The 25,737-nt window shown below is 37.7% G+C and overlaps 1 protein-coding gene across 7 annotated transcripts in view; it reads right to left on the bottom strand.

Moving 5' to 3' along the window:
- Window positions 1-25,737, bottom strand: part of Slc4a4 (solute carrier family 4 member 4) — a 335,973-nt gene that overhangs the window by 106,243 nt on the left and 203,993 nt on the right. For all 7 annotated transcript variants that reach the window (XM_048785765.1, XM_048785761.1, XM_048785764.1 and 4 more), the window contains 2 exons: window positions 7,047-7,204; window positions 431-518 (listed from right to left, as the gene is read on the bottom strand). In XM_048785765.1, coding sequence (XP_048641722.1) covers window positions 431-518; window positions 7,047-7,204 — 246 coding nt within the window. The remainder of the gene's footprint in view (window positions 1-430; window positions 519-7,046; window positions 7,205-25,737) is intronic.

Here is a 25,737-nt window from a genome sequence, read left to right as displayed (position 1 = left end):
AAAATCCTCTTTACTAACTGTTTTGAAATACACAATTAATTGTTATTAGCTATGGTTACCCTACTGTGCCTCAGACATTCCAAATTGTATAGAATTGTATTGAAATATCACAGTATAACTCATATAGAGGCACAATTATGGGTCTATTAAAAAATTTTTAAAAAAGAATTGAAAATGTTTTTAAAAAGAAAGGAAAATATTTTATTCCAACATAGTTTATAATCCAGTACAAAAACAAAGTACATGATTTGCTTTTTTGAAAACTAATGCATAGGGAATATCAGTGCATTTACCACAAATGATTGTACTTTATGCTATGAAGATCTTAGTAACCCCATAATTCAAACTGAATAAATTGTCACAGATGAGTCACAGTATGAAAACAACACAAGTAGGTCATTCAAAGAAACCTATCTTCCCAATTCCCTACCTCATCAGACATCAGGGTGGCAATGGCTCTGCCAATCTCATGGTAGGACTTGGCTTTGCCCTTAGGACCTAAGAGAATGAACAAGAACCTAAAGGAAAAGGAAAGAAGCACATGCTGTTACATTTCATCAATATACATGAGACTAAGAAATGTTTATCTTAGTTCATATTTACGAAAGGGTTAGATCTTTAAACGAAGGACTAGACTTGGTGATATGGAAAATACTCTTTCACACTATGTGAAACACAAATCACTGTTCAGTTTATTTGAAGGCAAAGAAAAGTTTACCATGAAAACTTGAGAAGCCTTTTCTCTGAGCAGGAAAGGTTCAATTTATATTCTTTATGAGACAGTCAATGTTTCTGTTTTAAGTTTTGCTCTTTTTCCATCTCTACTGTCTTTTAGAATCTTTGAAGCAAATCCATTAAGTCCAATAACTAGACAGACTTAGTATACCTTTGGACTTCTCTGACTTTTCCAAAAACCAAAACCAAATTTCTATAAGTAAGCCATATGCTGACAGTCAATGTAAAATAAAATGAAATATGAGGGAAATTCAAAATAAATTATCATTCACAGACTTAATTTTTATGGGTGTTCCCATTTTCTTTCTAACTTGTTTTCTTGATACTGTACAAAGCACTGCTTCAGAGAAAATAGGTCCTGAAACATGTAGTAATGAGCTCATTCCCATTTTTCATATTGGAAGGAATCCCTCACTGATAACAAGGACAAAGATGTATGTCTCCACTGGGGAGGAGGGAACCTGATAAATAAATAAGGAAAAAAAACCACAAAAGGTAATACTAGATAAACCTTAGCCTTGATATTGATCATGTCTTACCTAACAGGGCGATAATGAGGACAATCAAAATGATGGCATTATGTGGTTAGACAGCTTTTAAAGTCCTGCAAAGCAGGATTTCACATTCATCACTTTCTGTTAATTTCCATGCAACCCTTGCTAAAAGGACAGGTATTCTCTTCCTGTGTGATGGCAAGGAAACTGGGGCTGAAGGAGGTGATACATGAGCCCAAGGTCTGTGCTTAGTAAATGTCTGGGGCAAGGGATGTAGTTCAGAGGGAGAAGACATACTCAGCATGCATGATTCTCTGGGTTCAATTCCCAGCATCAAAAAACAAAACAAAATTAAACAAAAGCAAAGCAAAATAAAGTGTACATATAGCTCTTCTTGCATCCTATTCTTTTTACCACATAATTTTGTTATTACCACCAACCCTATTGGCATACGAGAGTTGTGAAACACAAAAACTATCCACAATAACTTCCACAGGTTGCTCCTGGGAAAGAACTTGTGGATGCTTAGCTTGGGACAAGAAAGGCAAGATTTTAAGGTACCAGGGATGGTTTTGTACATTACTTTGCCAAATTCTATTTATTACTAATATACTTGTATACCTACCTTTAAATAAAAAAGGATCAACAGCAAGTACTCTATAAAATGTTAGGGCTTGTTCCAAAATGCCCCTGGATATATAATTACTTTATTTCATTATAAAAGTCAATTCAAAGGAGATAGGGGGAAAAAAAAAACAGGAATTAAGAGTGTAAAAAAAGGGGGTGGTAATCTGAAAGTTTGAATACCCAGATTTTATACTAGAATAACAATAAAACCATTCAGTACTTATTTGCTTGAAAACCAACCAGTTCTGCAGTGGAGTGGAACACTCACTTTCAAGTCTGATCACAGTGAATGAAAAAGCAAAGCAATCAGCAGCTTGAAAGTCTGTTTGGCATGAAAGAAGCCACTGTCAGGACTAAACTTTAGACCTCTAACCCTGAAGTTCAATTGATGCTAGAATTTTTCTTCCTTTGACGCTGACCACTTCATAATTATGTACCACCATATACAGCATTATAAAGTGCTACTCGATGGCAGTAAAGTGTTGCTTTCTAAAGGGACTAATCCCTGGTTTGAATGCAACACTTGAAAAAATTTTTTTTGCCAGTAAAACAAAATACAAATACCACTGAGAAATGCTAGTACTGGTTACATTTTTTCCAATTCAATTTGCCTATCTACAAATGGCTAGCTTTCAAGTAAGACAATAGTGTGTTAGGTAAAATGGGCAGGTGCAGTGTCACAAGAGAAAACTACCTTGTTGGGTCCTTTACTTAGGACATTTTTTTAAATAATGGATTTATTTTGCCTGCCATTTTTTATTATCTCAGTGTATCTAAATATTAACTTTTCAGGAAAGCATAATGCCCAAAACCTTTCCAGAACCACTCTATGGCCCTTCCTACCACACCCATAAGGAGTGAAGCTTACAAACACATTATCCTATCAATCTGTATCAACTGACACAAGTTAATTATCAGGTTGACTAGATGGAAAAAAAAAAAAAACCTACTGTCTTGTTAGTGAGAAAAAACACTTAGTCACTAATAGTCCTCAAACATAAACATAAACTTTGGCCAAGGATGGGTGACTACTCTCTGAACTAATAGAGTCATGAAGCCTCTGTATAAAAACCCAGGAGATGAGAAACATATATTTTCCATACAATTTTACTCTTTGGTCTCCACAAAATATATCAAAGAATGAATGGAAACAGTAGATCAACAGTGTCTATGATGGATACTATAGCATGACCTACATATAAAGGTATTATTCCTAGGTAATTATAATTTTGTTTTTAAAAAAAGATATTTCTTCACTAATGAACTATCATCAAGTGCCAAACAGAAACAATATGGCAACATTGTTTACCTAACTCCAGTCAGGAACAATTCAGTAAATGCACCCTCCTAAAATGATATAGAGAGGGATTCAGCCAGAGGAAGAAGTTGTGCTCCACTTGTGTACACTGCGTCAAAATACATTCTACTGTCATGTATAACAAATTAAAATATACAAAATTAATTTTTAAAAAGTGATATACAGAGGGAATCTGAGCATGCAAAAGCAGTAGGGAACATCATGTCAAGTGAATAATTTCATTTGTAGGAATAGGGACCCTTAAGCAGCCTTTAATCTAGACTGTATTACGGACACGAAGCCAAGAGTTCTGAGGGAACTAACTCAGAGCAACCCAGCCAGTCAATGTTCCCTCTGCCTGAAACATGTCCTCTCCCCCTTTAACCCTCAAAGAAGCAAAAGCTGTTACAACTTTTATGATTGAAGTACATCCTGCCAAGCTCAGCTTTTACAATGTACTGAAAACTCTTTTCATGATCCAAACTGTTTTTTGTCAATGGACAGATGTTATTTTTAACCAGAAGCTTTTTTCTTTATTAACAAATTAGAGTAAACATCACATTTGTGTGGCTGGAAGGACACAGTCCATGTTGACAGCTCAGAGAAAAGAAATTAATTTATGTCACTGAGTTTCTTTTATGCACTCATCACTAGCAACAAGTCAGAGTTAGAATGCTTAATGGTGTCTAGGTGTCTTAAGAATGTTCATGAGGCTCTCTTCTACTTTTGTGAGCTTTTTCAAGTAACTAATTATGCCTGGGGAGGATGCCTCTAGCATTCTGCACAACAAAAAGAAGTACCAGATGATCCATGTCTGGAACCAATGGCCTATACTCACATTCACAAAATAATTATAGGCAGAAACAGAGCATAATATCAGAAAAGGAGCCAGCTTTCCTAAATCACTTAATCTTTTCAGAAAGGATGTACATCCCCCTCCTGATACAGCACAGCTATTTCCAGAATAAACTCAGCATGTACCAATCCTTTACTCCCTTCTCTCAAAATCAAATAACACATTATTCATATTTAGAAACTTTGGAAAATGTGGCTAAACTGTAGCTTCCACAATAGATTCATGAGGACCATAAACCCACCATAACCAACCACATTATGTGCAGTTCAGAAGTTAGCAATTCGACCGACGGACAAGACAGAACTGAATTAGCAAGACTTCTACCCCAGCCCTTCTAATAGTTTTTGTATAAACAGTTTTAAACACTAAGAACAAACTCTTTCTCTTAGGCAAGTAATTATTTATAATACACATATATATTAATATAGCCATGCTAAAAGGGCAAACCTTCTAACATTTTAGAGAACTAAAAGCTTACTGAATAACCATTTACCCTAAATGCGCAGAGATCAGAAAAAGATAAGTTAGGGCTGGGGTTGTGGCTCTGTGGCAGAGCACCTGCCTCATACACGTGAGGTACTGGGTTCAATTCTCGATACCACATAAAAATAAATAGACAAAATAAAGATACTATGTTCATTATAACTAAAAAATATATTTTTAAAAAAGGATAAATTGACCTAAGGCTTATCATTTTTCATGGGAGGTTCCTAAAACTTTCTATTCTATCCCACTCTAGGTATCTCTAGGGATACCTAGACTCTAAAATTTGGCCAGAGTTCTGTTTCTAGTGCTGACAGTGGATCTTCCCTTTGCCTGCACCCCTTAAATATAAAATGGTCATAACAACATTTATTCCATATATAACTCATAAATATGAGTGAGAGGTTGCCTCTGTGAACAGATAAAAGATGACAGCAAAGTGCCTATAAAATAAGTCACAGAGTAAGTAGAGAAACTTGTGAATTCTACACAAGGAAGGGGAGTTGCTAGGGCCATACTTCTATAAAGGTGCATAGTAGTAAGATTATAAGGAATAGTAGTAATAATAATAATTGTATAATTTTCCTCCACCTTTAAAAAAAATGACCACAAAAAACACATGCACCAAAACAGGTCTTTCAAGTCTTCCTGCGATAGAACAGCACATTCACATTAAAGCACATCATGGAATGCAGACACAGTCCTCCACAATGACTGCCACATTTCTTGTGGGATTTCCTTGATTGGATTTCACAGGATGAAGCCATTGTAAATGGCCTCACATTACTCACATCCAAAAAAGCTAATGAGACTCCCCACTCAGTGATTAGAGCTTGCATTGGTTTGGAGGATAGCAAATGGATAAAACAGTTTCCTGGAAAATGTTAACATGCAAGGATATATTATTCAGATTATTGCCCTGAAATAGTTTTATGATATTATTGAATTACATTCCCTTGAATTGCTTGGCTTCTCTTGTTATTTCAAATGATGCTGTATTTCACTTCTAGACTAATACTTCCTCCCTCCAGTACAAAAGAAAAAAAGAATGAGCCAGACAGGAGCAGATGATAAGAGGGATACAAAAATTGTCATGATTTGCTACTCAATGCACGCATATTACTGTTAAATAAAAAGCCTTTTAACTTTTTTTTATTTGTAGCTTCTAAAGAAAATAGTAATAAAAATAAAAAGGGAAGAGCAGTTTTCTTTAACACTTCTTGAAATGTGTTTTTTTTTTTCTTTCAAGTCCCAGTAAAGTTAGTCCAAAGAGACATAAATAAAGCCATTGGGGCACCAATCTGGACTTCAGCCATGGTCTGAGTCAGCAGTTTGCCAGATGATTGCTCAGATAGAACTGCAAAGCTCTGCTGGAATGTTTTAAAGCAAAAAGCTAAGTTACAGAAAACAAATCACAATAATCCCAGTAATCGAATAAACTGATCATCTCCTTTCCCCTGTTATTTGTCCATATTATTTGTCCAATGACTGCCTGTGTATTATTCCTATTTGAAGTGTCTTTAAGGAATTCAAAACTGAGGGAAAAAAAACTTATATAATAAGGAAGAATGTCTTGAATTGAGAAGCCTTAAGGAAATTTTCTCCTAATATTCCTCCTAACTTGGCTCAAAATAAATCTTGGCCTCTTGTCACTGTTGGTTAATCATGCTCACACCACCTGCGTTCCTTGAGGAGGATTCATAGCCCTTCCTTCCTGTTCACATGGGGAAAACTAGAGGAGAGCAAAGGTCGCCTCTTCTTGTGCTGGAATCCACAGAAAGCACCCCTCAATTCTTTCATATGATAATTTCCTGATGTCAACCTAAAGATACAAGCTTCTCTTTACACTCTTCCTCAGCATTAGTTTAGTGAAGCATTAACTTCTACTCAACTAATTGTACTTTGTAAATCAAGCTACCTAACTTTATTGAGCTCAGCTTCAGAGGGAGCTGAAGAGGATGACTTGTGAGGTGTTGTGCAGTGTGATGATTTAACATGATTTAACAACAGTGGCACCCTTCTTTTAAAGCAAAATTTCATGTGGCATAATGTATGTCACTGTAAAATGTACAAATTTGGGAATAAAACCAAAAGAATTTTACAAATCTGTACATATACCTATATTTATGTGTACATGTGTGTATATATATATAAACTCACTACCAATTTTCTGATGACGTAGAACAAATGAAAGCAACTATGACCATTTACTGATTATATAACTTTGTACACGTTGAATTCTTAAGACTTAGTTTCTGCATATGTAAAATCTGAACACTATAGTTTGTATGTTAAAAGATTATTGGAAAGATTGAGTAGAATAATCCATAAGAAGAAAGTAGTCCTCCACCCAAAAGATTATTATAATTGCTGTTGTCATAACTATACAAGTGCCTAGTCATTTGATAGCATAAAAGTGAGACTTAGCCATTATTTCAAATTAAACCTCTTGAATGTACTGGATATATCCTCATTCTGATCCTCTAGCCTGGGAGGGAGCCCATTTCCCTATAAGCACATCGCAGACCCCAGCAGGTGGGAGAGAGCAGCCTACCTTGTGGGCACAGGGACCTCAGTGAGGGCACCCAGCATGACAGCCTGCTGTAGTCGAACAAAGGCAACAAAAGGAGTATCCAAGAAGTCAACCTCCCCAACGAGCACATTGGAAGCTTCTGCATCACGTGGCAGTTTTTTCATGAACTTATTCTTCAGCTGCATGGGAAGAACCAAACAAAAACCATTTTATTTCCAAAAAAGGGAAACAAGAAGAGATACTATACGCATCACTCACAGGATGTCCCTTTATGGGGTCTTCATGCAACAGTCCCTAAACAGCCACTTTCACGTTGTATTTAACCATTCTATTAAAATAAACACTTAGCTGTACCTTGATTTAAAACATGATGAAGGTATAATAACATGGTTTATATATAAAACAATGCGTAGTATCCATTCATTTCTTTAGTCATTCACTCATGAAAACTTATGAGCAAAGCAATACTCTAAGTCTGAGGGATACAGGGAGGGACAGGCTAACGACGAGCTCTGCTTAGGTTCACCTTGCCACAGGAGGAAATAACACATGATTTAAAGTAGTGATAAGTACTGAGAAGGAAAAATGAAACAGATAAGAGGGTACTATTTTTAAATAGGTACTATTTTAAACAAGATGGTCAGGGAAGACCTCTGAAGAAATATATATATATATATATATATATATATANTATATATATATATATATATATATGTATTTTACACTGGCACCCAGGGTACAAGCCATGCATGGACCTGAATGAAGAGCATTCTTAGCAAAGAGAATGGCAAGGGCAAAGCCTCTGGAACATGAAGGAGGTTTGCAGAGTAGTAAGAAGTCAGATGTGGTGGGAGCTAAAGGAGGAAAGTGGCAGAAATAGCCACAGATGAAGCTGGATGGGTAAAGGGGACCAGCCTATAAAGACCTTGAAGGCCAAGGTAAGGAGGTTTAGAAGTTTCATGTGGGAGATGCTTACGAAGAGCCCCAGTTAAAAGGTGGAGCCAGAAGACATAAATTTGAGAGACATCACCAGGTCAACAGTATTCAAGGCCACTGGACAGGTGACATAGCCCTGAGTGTAAGTATAGAGAGAAAAGGGGTAAGATCTCTACTCTGGGGCCACTCTACCTTTCATAGGAATAAAAGGCGGCATCGGCAGAGGACATTGAAAAGAAGCAAAAATAAAGAGAGGAAAATCAGACTTTACTCATAGCCAGGTGACACAAGGGCTCAATAAGGAAAGTGTATCAGCTGAGTCCTAGGCTGCCTAAAGCCCAAATAAGATGAGAACTATGAAAGGACCAGTGAGTCTGGCAAGATGGTAGTGCTGGTGAATCTTGACAAGAGCTGTTACCATGGACACCCAAGTGCCACATGAACAATGACAAGTAAAGAAGGAGAAACAGGGAGTAGAGGTAATTATTTTGAGAAATACAGCTACCAAGAAAAGATGAAAAGTGGAGAGGGAAGTGAAGAAGGCATAACACTGGGGATTTGTTTTAATAGAGACGTGACAGCATTTTGGAATGTGAATAGAATGATCTAGTAGAGACAGATTAATGCTGCAGGAAGGATAGAGAATAATTAGAAAAGCAGCTCAAGCAACCTGGATCTATTGTGAAGGGATGATATCCACATCCCAGGTAGCAGTGCCCGTTTTAGAGAGGAAAAGAGCTTATCGATCCTACCAGGGAAGGCAGACTCTCTGGGTTCAAAGGTGGGTGATTTGGGAGAGTTGGTGGAGTGGCAATGAGGGCTTCTGAGGACTCATATTTTTGCAATGAAATACAAGTGAGCTGATGGTGAGGAGGAGGGAGGCATGTGGGGGTTGAGGAGAGAAGAGAAGGTGTAAAGCGGTTTTCTTGGAGAGTGAAGGCTGCTTAACACAGTCACGTTGAAAGCTTATCTGATAGGCATCATCTCTTCCACAAAACTCAAAGAAAATAACTCAAAATTGCAGGAGGGAAAAAGGATAAGAATTTTGCAAGACCATACAAAAGACACAGACTTCTCATACTTACTTATCGTCCAATGTAAATGCCCCACTCCTCAAGTCAAAAGTACCAGTGAATTTAGTATTTTGTGCCATGGATTATTGCTGGGATGGAAAGTGGCACACATGATCCAATTTTGCCCATTAGTACAAAGTTTATACCAACATTTTATTTTCAATGACCATTTAAGAGTTTTTAATTAGGGGAAATTAATGACATGAAAAGTTACTCTGAGGACTCCATCACCCTCAGGAGCATTTTTATAGGATTTTGTTTTTAACTTGCTACTTCATGCAAGAACAAAGCTATCAGACAAAAAGCAAGAAAGGACTAAGAATTTGGTGGAAACCAATCAATTCACTAGCCAATAAATAAAGACAAGTTATATATTCGTAGAGGTTAGGAATATAACTACTCCTAAGTAGTATGGAATTTTCCAAAATTTTTACCATTAATCCTCCAAGAAATGCTAATATTAAAAAATCGTCTTTACATTTTACAGATATAAAAACACTAGCCAAGAGAGTGGTCTAAAATCATGAAGTTGCCAAAATTGTTATTATCACCTAAGGAAATTACAATAATGAACTGTTCTCCAGAACACTAAGTAGAGTGTGGAGTACAGCCAGGTGGACAAACAGATGCAAAATAACAATCCTCAAACTCTCTCCAGAGAGTGCTTGCTCTCATTTACCAATACAGAAAACAAAGCTGTGCATTATTCTGGTTTTACCTCCCATTCTCTTCAGCAAACTCCTTGCTCCTGGTTAGGCAGGTGATCCAACCATAATTCCTTCCATCTTATATACACAGATTCTCACACTCATTACAAGAAAAAAAAAAGTCCTTTCCCTATTTCTACCTTTTCTAAACATTCTTCAGAGTTCAGCACAAGACTTTCTTCCCATTTCATCCTACTTCCTTGGGAACTTTCAGAATTACTCATTTCTGAATCACACTTCGGCAAGGTATTAAGTTCCCCTCCCCCAGTTTCATGAGGGTAAGAACAGTTTATTCAGAATAAATTGAATGGTTTTCAACATGATGAGGAATAACCTCTAATGAAAGAAAGATTTTTTTTTTTTTTTTTACCCATATAAATGCCAGTTCTTTGAATGGATCTTTCCCCCATACACAAGCTCCCTGGGTGATCTCAAAAGTCTAAGGAAGTCGGAGGACTTATCAAACTTACATCTTTAGCCAATACTTTTTCTTTAAGCTCCAGGCCTATATATAATAGCTCCACCTCAATTTCTAATACACATTTCAAACTTCATTTCATCCAAAACAAGCCCTTTCGACAGTCCCCTAAAACCAGTTTTTCAGCAGTCTCCCCTGCCTTGCATGGCAACTCTACTCTTCCATTGCTCAAGGCAAAAACCTTGCCGTCATCTTCAACTCTTCCTTCTCTGGTACCCCACACCTATTCCATCAGCAAACCTGTTGGATCTACATTCCAAATGCACCCATAATCCGACTTTTTCAACACCTTCATGGCTACCACCCTCGTTCATGTCCAGGACATTCTCTGAAGTATGGCCCTGGCTTCCTGACTATATAGCCTGCTCCTGCCCTCCCTGCTGTATTCACCAAAGCAGCCACAGCAGAAAAATCAGGAGTCAGACCCTGTTACTTCTCTGCTCAAAACTCCAGCTGGTTGCTATTTCCCTAAGTGAAGCCAAGCTCTTTACAACAACCCCAAATCCCAGCATTATCTAGCTGCCAACTGCTCCCTGAACTTATTTCCTACCACTCTCTCCTGGTCTTCCCTGTGGCCACCCCTGGTCCCATGTTCTCCCTCAGACAGCTTCACCTCAGGTCCTTTACACCTGCTGTTTGCTCTGCAGGCAATGTCTGCAAAGCCTCCTCCCTCACTTCCTTTGCTCTTTAATTAAAAGTTGCTTTCTTATCAGAGAGGCTTTCCCTAGCCACCCTAGTTAAAATTTCAACTCCCTTCTCTTCACAGACACTTCTAACTCCTCTGTTCCACTTTATTTTTTCTTCCCTGTATTGGTCACTATCAAACATATCATATAAACTTTTTATAAACTTTTTAATAAACTTTTTTTAATCTACATCCCCATTAGAATATAAGTTCACCAGAGGTAGACATAACTACCTAATTTGTTCAGTGCAATGTTCCTAGTGCCTACAAGAGTACCTGAAGAGAAAGGTTCAACAAATAGTTGTTGAAGGAATGGGGGTTATTATTTCTGCTCTTCCCAATAAGCTTTCCTAACTCTCCTCTTCAAGCAGTCAGTTCTGCACATCTACCCTCTCCCCTCCCAGGCCACACAGGTGAGCAAAAAGCCTAGATATGGCCATTCTTGATAAACTCCTCCCCTGACAAGAGTGATTGGTCAAAAGGATGGATGCATGACCTGTGCAAAGACCAAATCCTTTAGAAGAACTGGTACTTATGTGGGTTAAAATATATATATATATATATGTCTTTCATCAGAGGTTATTCCCCACTATGTTGAAAAGCCATGTGTCAAGACTGCCCACACTAGGACAGAACGAGGTAAGTACCCAACAAAAGCAAAAGAGAAGGGTTGGGGTTGTGGCTCAGCAGTAGCGCCCTCACCTAGCACATGCATGAGGCCCTGGGTTCGATCCTCAGCACCACATAAAAATAAATAAATAAAATAATAAAGATTTTTTTTTTTTAAAAAAGAAAATGAATGGAAAGACTAATGAGTCTTCAGTCCCGGTCTCTGACATCCTGAAGCTTCTCTAGGAATCCTTTCTACTGACATAAATCACTAAATCCTTTGGGGCTTAAATTAATTTGAAATGTATTTTTATCCACTGCAGAGCCCAGGTACAAAAGTGTACTTTTCAAATGGATTTGAGGAACACCGGGTTAAATAAAATAAGTTTCCATATTATAGACTTTCTCAGAGCCTTTAATATGCCTTTATGCCTATAGATGCTTTATCTCCCTCTGAGAGACCAGGCACATTATGGTAGGAAATCAGATTAGAAAACGCTGCTTTGTATAGAAATTTTCTCATCTTTCATCTAATCCCCTATTCTATTTTATTCTCTTCAAAATATGTGGGTGCCTACTATAATTCACGGTCTGGTTGTAGTCATTGTAAAGAAAAGACAGATCTGCTCTCCTGAAATTTACAGAAGAAACAAACCCCATGAAAGGTACATTGTTTGATGGGAGGTCACAGAAACAGCAATTGCATCCAGTAACAGAGCTTAAGGGAGGTTCTTCTCAGAGTCAAAGTTAACGAAATCTCTCCCATAATTTTGGCTCTTCAAACACTGATTCATATGCCTTTTTTAAGGAAGCCAATACTCTCTGATAAAGGAAAAAGTAATGACAGAAATATGAAAAGTAATTCTGGGCTTACACAATAAAGTATGAACAATAATAAAATAATAAAGATTAAACAAAAAGGTAAAGAATAAACTTAGGAATTACAAAGAGCAATAAAAGGTAATGAAAACAAAAACAGAACCTAAGGCTTTCAAATTGGGTTGAAAATCACCCAATAAAATCATCTGGACTGAATTCCAAAGATAAAGTTTGACATTCCTTTCTTATAGATCATTAGTTGTTTCTCCAAGGGATACCCAGCCTGGATTTTAGGCAGGGTCAACTTTAAGAACACACACAAGGAAGAAAAATTTCTTTAGCCAACCTTGATTTCAGAAAAATGGATTTCAAATGGCTGCCTTGTGGAGCTATAATCATTAAAAGATATTTTGGCTAGCACAACAATTTTGTGACCTTTCTTGTCTTTGCCAGGTTTTAACATGAGCTCTGTAAATACAGATGTGCATTTTTTAAAAATTCTTTTTATACTATATTTTTTCTTCTACAGTAAGCTCTTGCCCTTTGCCATGAACGTTTTACTCCTATAATTTCTTACCCTTCTTTACTTTCTGAATAGTTTTCTATAAACCAGTGATCACAACATTACTATACCAAGAAACTAGAAATTTTGAATGGATAAAGCAGAATAAATGGACTGATTGTTAAAAAGGTAGATTACTTGGGATGACAGTTCTGTTTGATGATGAAAAAGTGACATGCACCATATATAGTTCATTGAAAAAGTCAATCTTCCACTCTCCACTTACGTCTTAGGTTCTCTTATCCTCCTCTATGAAAACAGTTTGCATATTTTAAGGTTTCACATAAAGGATCCATCATACTTCAACTGGCTATTCTAACCGTTTGATTAACAGTATGTCCCACTAGCTTCTTTGCTATTAACCTCAGAACTACAGCATTGTAGATCCAAGCTGTCCCATTCCTCAGACACTAGGCAGGTATTTAAACCCTACCTCCTTTTCTCTGTCATTATCTGCCACATTAAAATAATTGCATCTAGCAACTCCTAAGAGAAAACACAGAGTCAACACTCCAGCATATGGGCACAGGCAACAACTTTCTCAGTAGCCCTGAAACTCAGAAATAATGCCAATCGTGAATGAACAAATGGATGGCAACAAGTTAAAAAGCTTCTACACAGCAAATGAAACATTAAGAATGTGAAGAAAGAATCTACAGAATGGAAGTAAATCCTTTCTACTCTTCTGACAGAGGATTAATATCTAATATAAAGAATTAATGGCTGGGGTTGTGGCTCAGTGGCTGAGTGCTCGCCTAGCACATGCAAGGACCTGGGTTCGATCCTCAGCACCACATAAAAATAAATAAATAAAATAAAAGTATTGTGTCCAAGTACAACTAAAAAATATTTTTAAAAAGAATTTTTAAAAAACTTAACACCAAAAAAGAAAATAACTCAATTAATAAATAAGCAAATGAATTAAACAGACACTTCTCAAAAGAAACACAAATGGCCAACGAATATATGAAAAATGTCTACCATCATTAACAATTAAGGAAATGAAAATCAAAACTACACTAAGATTTCATCTCACATCAATCAGAATGACAGCCATCAAGAGTACAAGCAAGGGGCTGGGGATGTGGCTCAAGCGGTAACACGCTCACCTGGCATGAGCGGGGCACTGGGTTCGATCCTCAGCACCACATACAAATAAAATAAAGATGTTGTGTCCACCGAAAACTGAAAAATAAATATTAAAAACTCTCTCTCTCTCTCTCTCTCTCTCTCTCTCTCTATCTATCTATTTTTAAAAAAAGAGTACAAACAATAATAAGTGATGGAGAGAATGTAGAAAAAAGGACCACTATTACACTGTTGGTGGGACTGTAAGTTAGTACAACCACTATGGAAATCAGTATGGAGTTTCCTCAAAAGGTTAGGCATGGAACCACCATATGGCCCAGTTATACCACCCTTTGTATTTATCCTTAAGAATTAAAGTCGTACTATAGTGATACATGCATACCCATGTTTATAGCAGCACAATTCACATAGCCAAATTATGGAACCAGTCTAGGTGTTCCCCAGTGGATGAATGGATAAAGAAAATGTGGTATAGATACACGATGGAGTTTTATTCAACCACACACACATAAAAAATGAAATTATGTTATTTTCAGGAAAATGGATGGAATTTGAGACCATTATGTTAACAAAATAAGCCAAACCTAAAAAGTCAAGGGTTTGGTTTCTCTCATATGGGAAGCTAGAAAGGAAAAAAGAAAAGAAAGGTGAGAGGGCAAGAATATCATGGATATCAAAGGGAGATCAGTAGAGGAAAAGGACCAAGGGATGAGATGGGAAGGGACAGGGAAAGTGCTGGGGAGTGATATTGGCCAAATTATACTTTTATATATGTGCATGTACAAATATGTAACAACAAATACCATCATTGTGTACAACCATAATGCACCAATAAAAATATGGTAAGAAAAAATTCCGTTTATAATAAAGCATTAGTACTTCTGGTTTGTACATTGAGTTTGACTTGTTAGAATATGATCCTATTCAATGCCCTTATTATAAGTGATATTTAAAAATAATTTCAATTTGAATGTATTTTCTCATGCTTTATAAAGCTCACACCTATTGATACTCCACTCTATACATTCTTGTTTTCTCTCCATGAGAATAATTTTCATCTTCTAATTTGTCTACTCAGTCTCAGTGCACCCTGCTCATGACCACAGGCTAACATCCACCTGTTTTCCTGGGCAAAGAGATTATTCTTGGAGTTCTTATTGATGTTCTTTCCTTTCTTCTTTTCTTCTTTTTAGTTTATTTTCTCTTCTCCCTTTGGGAATTGCCAGCTCATATTCTTTCTCAAACAAAATCATCTGGCAAGCTAAAAGTCATTATAGGTGACCCTAGTACCATGACCTCCAACAATAGGAGATATCTGTGTTAATAATAAAGAAAAGGGGGACACCATGCCTACTAGCTCACTCATGACAGCTTCAATTTACCCTATTGTCCTGCCAACATCATTAGTACCCCCTCTTTGATTCTCAGAAGTGTCTTGGTCCAGAACAAAAATTATATAGATAGCCTACATCATAATCTCATTGAGATCAGCTCTTCAGCAGAGCCCAAAATATAGCATTAGAGGAAAATCACATTCCGTAAAAATTTAACATTCAAAAAACATAATCAAACAGACTTTAAATTATTTATGCTCTCTCTTGAGTATGCATTTATTCATTTACTCTACACACACTGCTATGATGTCCTCTCACCTTACTAGGTTTCTGCTTCTGTGCATTCTCTTTCTCTACAACTCAGGAACAATACCCAATTTGATGAACTAAGAGTTTGACAAATTCAATGAGTTTTTTATCTACTGGGAGGGTTATAGTGCCTGAACACAAGAAGCAAGTTAACTGCTTTCTCTTGAAGCAAGACAATTGAATGGAAGAGAGGGGGTGTGGGGAGAGACCTGACATGATCATCCATGTAGCTGGTTAGGAGATTGAAAGGTCATTTCATATTTCTATATCATAATTTTTACATCTGAACCTATCTGAATCTCAGGATTTAGATTCTGGATGGGTGGTTGTAGGCCTGGAGATGTACATTTGGTAAATTACAAAAAAACTGAAACCTAGCTTCTTTTCAGCTCAATTCCAGACTGAATATGTAGATGACCTACACCCAGCCTAAATATCAGGCAAAAGAAAAAACAATATATAAAGGAAGCTAACATCATTACAGCATCAAATTATCTCCACTTTACATATATTACATCTGACATTTAATCAGAAATTACCAGGCATACTAGTAGATAACAACAAAACCTGGAGCTCAAGAAAACAAAATAACTAATAGAAATCAGAAAAAAAACTTAAAGAAGAGCTACACATTGAAGTTACCAGACAGTCTTTGAAGTAACTTCATTTTTTAAAAATTGACTATAAAACATAAGATTTTAGTGGAATCTATTTAAAAAGTAAAATAGTCCACAATTATTGGATCAGGTTTTTAAAAATACATCTGAAATGCTAAAAAAAATTATTTTAGAGATTAAAATATGTATCCTTGAACTGTTAAAGTCAATATTACTCATAATCTGAAAATATGACGTATTAAGACTTGTGGAATGCAACTAACCATGTGTGTTCAGTAAATTCATGGCCTTAACTGCAAACATTACAAAAGAAGAAAGACTAAAGTTCAATGATATAGGCTGGGGTTGTGGCTCAGAGGTAGAGCACTTGCCTACCACGCATGAGGCACTGGGTTTGATCCTCAGCACCACATAAAAATAAAAAAAGTTATGTGTCCACCTATAACCAAAAATTAAATATAAAAAAGTTCAATGATATAACTATACAACAAGAAGTATGAATAAAACAACAAACAAAACTCAAAGAAGACAGATGGAGAAATAACAAAAATAAAAGAAGAAATCAATGCAATAGAAAATAAACACTATTTCATAAACTGAGTGACAATTATACAGACGTTGTCTTGGTTCATTGGTGGTGCTATAACAAAATGTCTCTGAGCCTGAGTAATTTATAAAAAATAGAAACTTCTTTCACATAGTTCTGAATGTTGGGAAGCCCAAGATCAAGCCATGAGCATCTAGTGAAGGGCTGTGCTTAAATTTGGAACATTGAATCCTCTGGAAAGGAGGTACACTGTGTCTTTATGTGACAGAAGGTGGAAGGGCAAAAAGGGGCAAATTTCCTCCAACAAACCTTTTCATAAGTGTTGCTAATCCTATTCATGAGGGTAGATTTCTTCCAAAAGCCATAGCCCCACTCTGTTGCATTAAAGTTTAAATTTCAATATGAATTTTGGAGGAGACTGCAACATTCAAACCACATCAGGTGCGTTCTCAGGGTGAAACAGCATGAAGTAAACTTATGATTTGTATTTATGCCATGTTTTACTTTAAAAAAAAACTACAATGAGTGTCTTAATAAATAACCACTTCACTGCAAATTTGGCACATTATGTGATATACCTTTGGCAGGGAACACTTGAAAAAAATAAAAAAATAAAAGGCAGTGAGAAACTAAAACCATATTTCACAGCCCTAACTTAAAAACTTTAGTCAAGATTATAAGAAATAAAAGGTAAAATATCTAGTAAGAGACAAAGAAATGTGGAGCTACTCCTGGCTTATTTATAGTTTCTTCAACATGGACTGATTGGCCCTCTTCTCTTCAGTTCAAAGCACATGCATTACTGTGCCTCTGGGAGAAAGTTCCTGAAAGTTCTCACCAAACCTGGCCTAAGTCTTAGGTGATGGGGAAAAAAAAAAGAGCCCTGACCTATTCATCCTTTCTCCTCTTACAACCCCTTATATCCACTACTGAATATAAATATAACCTAAACAAGTATACTTTTCTCAGGTTAAAATTAGACTTCAACAGGGCTGAGATGAAGAAGCAGGCCATCAAATGACACCTTGTGAAAACTAATCTTTGGAGCAATTTTGAAATAGATTTGACCTACTAAGAATTACATGTATCTATTTAAAGGACACCTACAATCCCAAACTCTGAGAATCTAGCATTATAATGGCTGAAGACCAGTGCATTTCCTCCAGTTGGCTTCTATGGTTATCTGAAGGTTAATCCTATCTCCCATTCACCCCTAATTCCAGCATACCTCCTGTCCCATGACGAGGAAAGAAGAGGGCAGAGGATTTGATCTTATTCAATAGGCCTACACCAGCTCTGCCTCAGGTATTGGGACAATAGTTCTCATGAAAGCCATATTCCAGCCTTTCGTTGTACTAAAGAAGGAAGGCCCATGATTCAGTCTGGGCTTCAGATACAAACAGATGGCCTAGTAGAATCTGTTTTGCTTTTAGTCTCCTTATAGCTACCAAGATGAGGCAGAAGACTCTGCCTGGCTCACCAGGGTTCTGCTTTGGGGTTTGAAGACAAAGAAGCCTCAGCTCCTTAGCTTTGTTTCTTCAGGCACACATTTCCCTGATGGTCTTCTAGAGAGTCTCTTGTGCCAAGGACAGGGTTTGGGTGTTCCTGGATAGCCTGAACAAACACCATCTGAAACACACCCCAGCATTCCATTCCTAAATCTCACCTCTTTACTGTAAATTGCATGGTTACTCAACTCGGAAAGAGCAGACAAAGGGAAAAGATAAGAATCACAGTTCTCTTTGCTTAATAGGCACTGCCTTTTATTGGACCACATAAGAAAAATTATCTTAAAACTTTCCTGTTAAAATAAGGATATTCTTTATTTATCTCTTAAGCTAATTTGTAGGACAGGACTCTGTGTGTGTGTGTGTGTGTGTGTGTGTGTGTGTGTGTGATAGAGAAAACTATTGGAGTAATTACTAGAAACATTTTTTTGTTTTGTTGTTAATGAAAGCTTGGATTGCCCTTTAGTTTATCTTCCACCTGTGATTTAGAGGAATATTTCCAGTAGCTAAATTTTAAATACCATTGGCCCCATGTCTAAAAAGCCTAAAAGGAGCTTGATAGCCTCCAGAATCCAAAATTTTGACAATCACTCATAATGTTATTAGTACCTAACATTTATGATGTGGTCTGAGATTTCCAGAGCATATAAAATGTGAAAGAGTGCAAAGTCATTTAGACGAGGTGCCAAAAGGCTCTGTGGCTACATTTTTACTTTCTGAACACTTTTAAACTTCTGTTTTTGCATTAAAAAAAAATACAACTTCAAATGAAAACAGTCTCCTGAGGGTGAAAATTTGATTTTCTAATTTTTCTTTCTAAATTTAGACATTTCACCACCATTAATGCAAATGATTCTGCAAAGCAGCACATTTACAAATGGCTATTAAACTAAATATAACATTATGTACAATCCGTTGGTTATGATTTCCTAAACAGGAAGAAATTTCAAGTAATGACCTAGTTTAAAAAATTAATTTGTCAAAATCTGTCACATTTTATGTGTCATATTTTTCAAAAGTTTTTTCAAATACATTTTTTTAGTATTTTTAAATGGTATTTTGATTGAATTATTACAACCAGCTTGTGAAAATGTATTATTATGCTGTTTACTGATGAAGAAAAGTATAAGTGTCTTCACCAAATTCATACAGCTACATGGCTCGGCCAGGACTGGAATCCAGACTTTCCAGTGTTTAATGCTCCATTCACTTCCTTACACTGCAAAACCGTAATGTCTGATGAACAAATTTTACTACCTCAAGTTTAGAAACTCTTGTCCTGAAATCTCTGGGCTTTCATAGAGCAAACCAGAGTTAAGCATCAATACTAATTTAGGCTCTGTACAAATAGCCTTTAAAAATTATCATGGGCACATTTAAAAGTATTTGACTGCATAAAATACAATGGTTGAAAGAGAAAAGAAAACCCAAACACAGAGAACAGCACTTGAAAAGGGATGTTAAGTGTTTTAGTCAGGCTTTTCACTACTGTGATTAAAAGGCCTTACAACAACAATTTTAGAGGAAGAAAAGTTTAATTGGGGGCTCACAGTTTCAGAGGTCTCAATCTATAGACAGCCAGCTCTATTCCTTGAGGCTCAAGGTGAGGCTGAACATCATGATAAAAGAGTGTGGCAGAGGGAAGCAGCTCACATGATAGTCAGGACACACTAAGAGAGAGACTAGACTCCACTTGCCAAATACAAAATATATACCCCAAAAGAATGCCCCTAATGACCCACCTCCACCAGCCACACCCTACCTGAATTCAGTTACCATTCAGTTAATCCCCATTAAATGGGATTAATTCACTGACTGGGTTATGAGAGCCACTCACCTCTGAATGTTCTTGCATTGTCTCACATATGAGCTTTTGGGGGATATCTCACATCCAAACCATAACATTAGGAAAAATAAGAACCTAGGTGCTAGCTGAATTAGGAAATTTTTTAAAAAGTTCTGGATCTTCATTGTGTCATGAACTCCACTACATGTAAATACAGGTTATTTGCTCTATGCCTCAAGGAAGGAGACCAGAACTCTTCATTATTCTATCTGATGGGAAATTTTCTCTACGTGTTTGCCATGCGCTTCTCCCTAACCTGCCCCTTTGATGCTTAGATTCCAATTATGCCTCCATAATCCAACCAGGCCTTATGGGAAGGCCTGACCCTGACTTGCCCCACATTCCTTGACTTTCTCTAGCCTTTCAGGTGTGATTACACTTAGCACAATGCAGTCATTGATTGACTCCCCTGTGACTCTTACTAGACTACAAGTACTTTAAAGAGGGCTCTAAAGTATGCTATAAAAAGGAACCATACATTATTCAACTTTGTTTCCCTGATACCTTATAAAGTCACAGCCTTGCAGTAAGTGTTCAGTAAACATTTGTTTAACACATGAAACCCAGGTGGTCACACCTATGCTGTGGCATCATTACACCCTGCATAAGGACAAGTGGGGATCTGAGAGCTCTGTGAAAGGTGCTCCATTTAGCAGTAGTAAACTGCAGAAAGGCCCTGGGTAATAAGCAAAGGGTCTTTACTGGTTCCAAAACTTTTAAACATACAGTGCCACCATTCATTGTTTTAAAGAAATAATAATAATCCCTGAAGTGCCTGAAAGTGCTGTCCTTATCTGGGTTCATGGACGAAATTTTAAAAGGGAGTCCTCCTTTTGAAGATTAGCTGCATGCTGAAGTCCTTCTTAATTTAAGATTTTGAATCTCATATTGGTAAGACTGGATTCTAAAGACACCCTTGCTATCAAGAGGCACCTTCAATAACAATGTTCAAATTAGTAATAATAACATTTTTAAATCAATGATCTCTGGCCAGGCACTGGACCAATAACTTTGCACACACCGTCATTTTACGTTCTCCCTGTAATTCTATAAGCAAGTTACTACTTCTGGCTCTGTTTATCATGTGGAAAGTGAGATTTAGAGATCCCATCACTTGACTAATTTCATGACACTAGGAAAGGCAGAGTAAGGATTCAAATCACAGATTGTCTTCACAGTCCAAACTCTACTGTGCTGAGCTTAGCACCTGTTAGGCAATTGTTTTAAGTTAAAATAGGGATAGAGGAGAATGCGCTTTGGAATCAGACAGAGCTATAGGCAAATATGTGTTTTTCCGGTTACTTGCTGTGGGATCTTGGGCAAATGATTTCGTTTCTTTAAGCTGAGCTTCCTCATGTATGAATGGGGATAAGTGTTGGTTCACAGAGTTATTCAGAGGAGAAAACAAGGTTGGAAAGTGTTTATGTACAATGCTGAGCAGACAATAGGCCCCTCAACAAAAATGTGTAAAAATGGAGACTATTCTGAGGCCCTGAACCAAGAGAGTTATCAGTGGACTGAATGTCAAAAACAGGTTTAAGGAAAATTAAAAGATAGATGTATAGGACTTGTTGCATATCCAAGTAGAGGGGAGGGCACAAAGCTGGAGCTCTTCAAATGCCTCCTCTCTCCAGCATAGAAAGCACACATCAGCAATAGGAGTGATGAACAGATACAATGGTGAAAGGTTGTCTGGCACTAAAAATACCTGTGCCCTAAAGTTTCCTTTTATTTTAACCTATGGAACAGTTGCTGAAAGACCACAGGATTGTCATCTTATTTCGCTTCTGCATCCATAGAATAAGGTTGATGATAATGTCAGGTGTGATAGATACCATGGAAAAAGCTCTCAGCATGGTGCCTGAAATAGCATAGCAGGTATTCAATAAATGGTAATGAAAGTTAAAATTACAGCAGAGTTTTAATACAATCATAGAAAGGGAAAGAGGTGATTGATAAAATAAAACTTTTCTCTCTCAAAGGAATAGAGCAACAATATAGATAGATTACCACCACATTTAATTCAATATGTAGCCCCCAGAATTTTAGAGAGAAATCTCTTTCCCTTGTTTGTGTTATAGATTTAAAAATGTATCACAGAGGGTAGCACCTCCTTAAAGAAGTTAATGCTACTCAGAGTACAGATCCATGAGTTTCAACTAGAGGAGGTTGCAGAGGCTACAAAACCAGATGAACTGAAGGTTGAGAAGATCTTAGATGATTCAAGGCAACTATAATATGAAAAAATATAATTCCACATGATATTGCACCATTTAATTTATCTGTAATCCCTCAGAATGACACACTTGTCCTTGAATGACTGTTCAACAAGGAAAAGAAAAAGCAAACATAACATGAAGTGCTTAATTCTATCTCTTGCCCTACCTATTAATATCTAAAGAGCAGTGTTTGTTGACACTCCTCCAGCTCGCACCCCCAAAAGAAAGATCCTAAACATAGGGTTTCTTTCATTGCCCCACAACCTCCAGAAAGGTTTCAGAGGGAACAACCAAATGAAGTCAAAACAAACAAACAAACAACAATTAGCATTGTGGGGTTAGTGACTTCAAGAGAAAATTACAGTTTAAAGGGAAATGTTTTGTGTGAATTCTCTTCTGCACACATCCCAGTCAGAGCAGCTAATAAATAACACAGACTGCTTTCTCAAAAAGAAAAACTTCAAGGCATGAGAGGTGGGAGGGTGGAATCATCAAAGGTAATGTAGATAACCAAAAGCTGAAAGTTGATGGCTCTGCAAACACCTATGCAGAATGCTTTTCTTGTGCTGGAACTGAGAAAACACCATCCACCACTTGTATTCTTTGTTCCACCTGGGCGCAGCCCATGAATCTGACAAACTCTGTCTTTGGCCCCATCTGAACCTCAGAGCTGGTGTTTCAGGCCTCACACCTACTTCACCAAACTTGACCTACCCTGGGAGTCCTGTCACTCCAAGCAAAACGGAGATGGCCAGGTTCTTAGCAAAGCACACAGCAGCAGTTCTTAACTTGGGGTCCCCAGGGAAAACCCAGGAAGTCTGTGGGCACCTTTGGTTTACATGCAACTCTTTGAGTCTTTATGTTTCTTATGTGTTTTCCTGGAGAAAACATCCTTCATTTCATCATAAGCTCAAATGGATCCTTGATGTGGAAACAGCTTAAAGACTGCAGCATGAGTCTTTGAACTGAAAACATACATAATAAAGGCCAAGTTCTATTACTCTCTGAGATTTAGTCCTTCACAAAGACTTCATACTGAAAGATTTTTGTGCCTCTGGGAATGGGAAACTTGAGCTTTCTAAGCACTAAGGGAAAGGGATGCATAGACATCACAGTGGGAAAATGTAACTGCCCTCACCTCCAGAGGCGGGTTTACTGGCAAGAGCACAGTCTAACGTCAAGGCACAGAATTCTGGAATCTGAAGAGGCCTTAAGGGCCCAGTGTCTGTTCTCCAGAGACCCAGAGAAGCTAAACAGTGCTCCAGGTTACACTCCTAGAACAGAAGCAGGCACCATTCCCGGGCCCTCCTCCACTCCTGTCCCCACAATACTAGTGAGACAGTAAATAATTTAAAAAGACTCACCCATTAAGATACTTCCTGAAAGAAGTCAAAATGGTCAGATACAGAAGTACTGCCCCTTACCACATCGAGTATGGTGACATAAATCAGGCTAAGATGTTAACAAGTACATATAGTAACTTAGAATCTGGCTGGGTAGGTACTTTAATATCTGATGACTTGGTGTGTAATAAGCAATTATCAATAAAAAGTCCACCTGGGGAGAGCACAAGGTAAAAGACACTATCTACTGACTTCCCCAATGGCTGCTAGCAGTTCTCTGAGAATTCAATCCTATCAGCTGGGTGGCACTGAAACCAGGTCCTTCCAGGGCTGGGATATCCAAGGGACCATATGGCCCCAACAGAACACTTCAAACAGGCAGCTGTATAGCTATAATTAAATCTGTAGTAGTCATGCTATTATTTATTTAGCAGATTTTTTTTTCATGTACCCTTCACTGAGGTCTCTGAGAACATGTACCAAATTAGAACAACAGAGAACATTGAAGAAACAGAAAAAGGGAATCGAAGGGAGAGTAAGCTTCTCACACAAGGGCAGACAACATTCACACAGAAGTTTCCCTGTGAGGTTCTTCATCTGCACCTGGAGGCTCTCAATGGGCCATCAGCAGGTTATGATCACTTGACCAATGTGAAAATGACCCTCAGGGTCCCTTCATTCCTTTGTTCCAGGGTACACTCCAGCCCAAAGGCCCACCTCTTACTGGGGTGGGGGGGTGCAAAAACAATTGCCACTTACTGAAATTTATCAAATTGGAAAATCTTAAAAGAATTTTAAACGTTCTAGTCCAATTTTTCCCTTCAACAACTGTATTCCTAACATATAGTCATCTGATTCTTCTTAAACATTATAGTGAAAGAAAAAAACACATTCAATTCAATCATTAATTCAACATCACACCTGCCCACTCCCTGGTCCCTGAAAGAACACATACTCCCTTCTCAGGGCTAGGACATTTAACACCTGACATTATTTACCACTGTGCCTTGAAGTCTATAATGAACAGTTTCTGTACTCTTGATGCCTAAAACAGTCTTCAGTGCAAAGGAAGACTTAATAAAAAAAATCGTAAGTAAATTAGTGATAAAGCCTCATTTCCTTTTATCCTTCTATTTAACTAAAAGCTGCCTTCCTGCTGGGCATGGCAGCACATGCCTGTAAACCCAGTAATTCAGGAGGCTGAGGCAGGAGAATCATGAGTTCAAGGTCAGCCTCAACAACTTAGCAAGGCCCTAAGCAACTCAGCGAGACTCTGTCTCTAAATAAAATATTTAAAAAAAAAAAAAAAAAAAAGAGCTAGGGATGTGATTTAGTGGTTAAGTGACCCTGGGTTCAATCTCCAGTAACAAAATAAAAAGTAATAATAATAAAAAAATAAACCCTGCCTCCTTGAACTATCCACCTGGTATTGCAATTTTATGTCTGGAGCAACAGACAGCAGATCTATCCTCCCTTACTGGAAAACAACAACTTTCCTGAGCAATCTACCCCTCTAGCCCTTCATCTCTCAAAGCTGGATGAGCTACTTCAATTCTTAGTTATTCTCTGGTTACTGCCCAGGCATCTCACTCTGTTACTTAGATATCTTAATCAGTTAGTTACCCTCAACTGCTTTTGGATAATGGGCATCTTTGAAAAGCCTAAATCAGGGATCCAACATGGCGGCGAGAGGGGAGGCAGCGCTTTCAGTACCTCCTCAACAACGGGGTCAGAGAGACGCATGGATACGCTTAGATTCGACCTGCTGAGAAACTCCTAGCAAAATTCCGCTAAAGAGAGACCGGCCGGGAATCGGTAGGATTTTTGGAGGTGACAGTTTGCGCTAGACGAGTGAATCTCCGCCACGCAGTGCAGAGGTCCAGACCCGCCAGCCGCTGCCCGCGCGACTCGGCGACTGTCGGCTGCCTGCACTGGCCCCCACATCAGGGCGGATAGCCTCCAAGGCGCGGCGCAGCAGGAGCGGTGCAGGGACTCTAGGAAGAGGTCTCTCGCCAAGCCTTCATGAAATAG

This window comes from Marmota marmota, unplaced genomic scaffold (assembly GCF_001458135.2).
Source record: "Marmota marmota marmota unplaced genomic scaffold, marMar, whole genome shotgun sequence".
NCBI classification, from domain to species: Eukaryota; Metazoa; Chordata; class Mammalia; order Rodentia; family Sciuridae; genus Marmota; species Marmota marmota.
The sequence above is the reverse complement of the archived record's forward strand: the minus strand, read 5'-3'. Positions and strand labels throughout refer to the sequence as shown.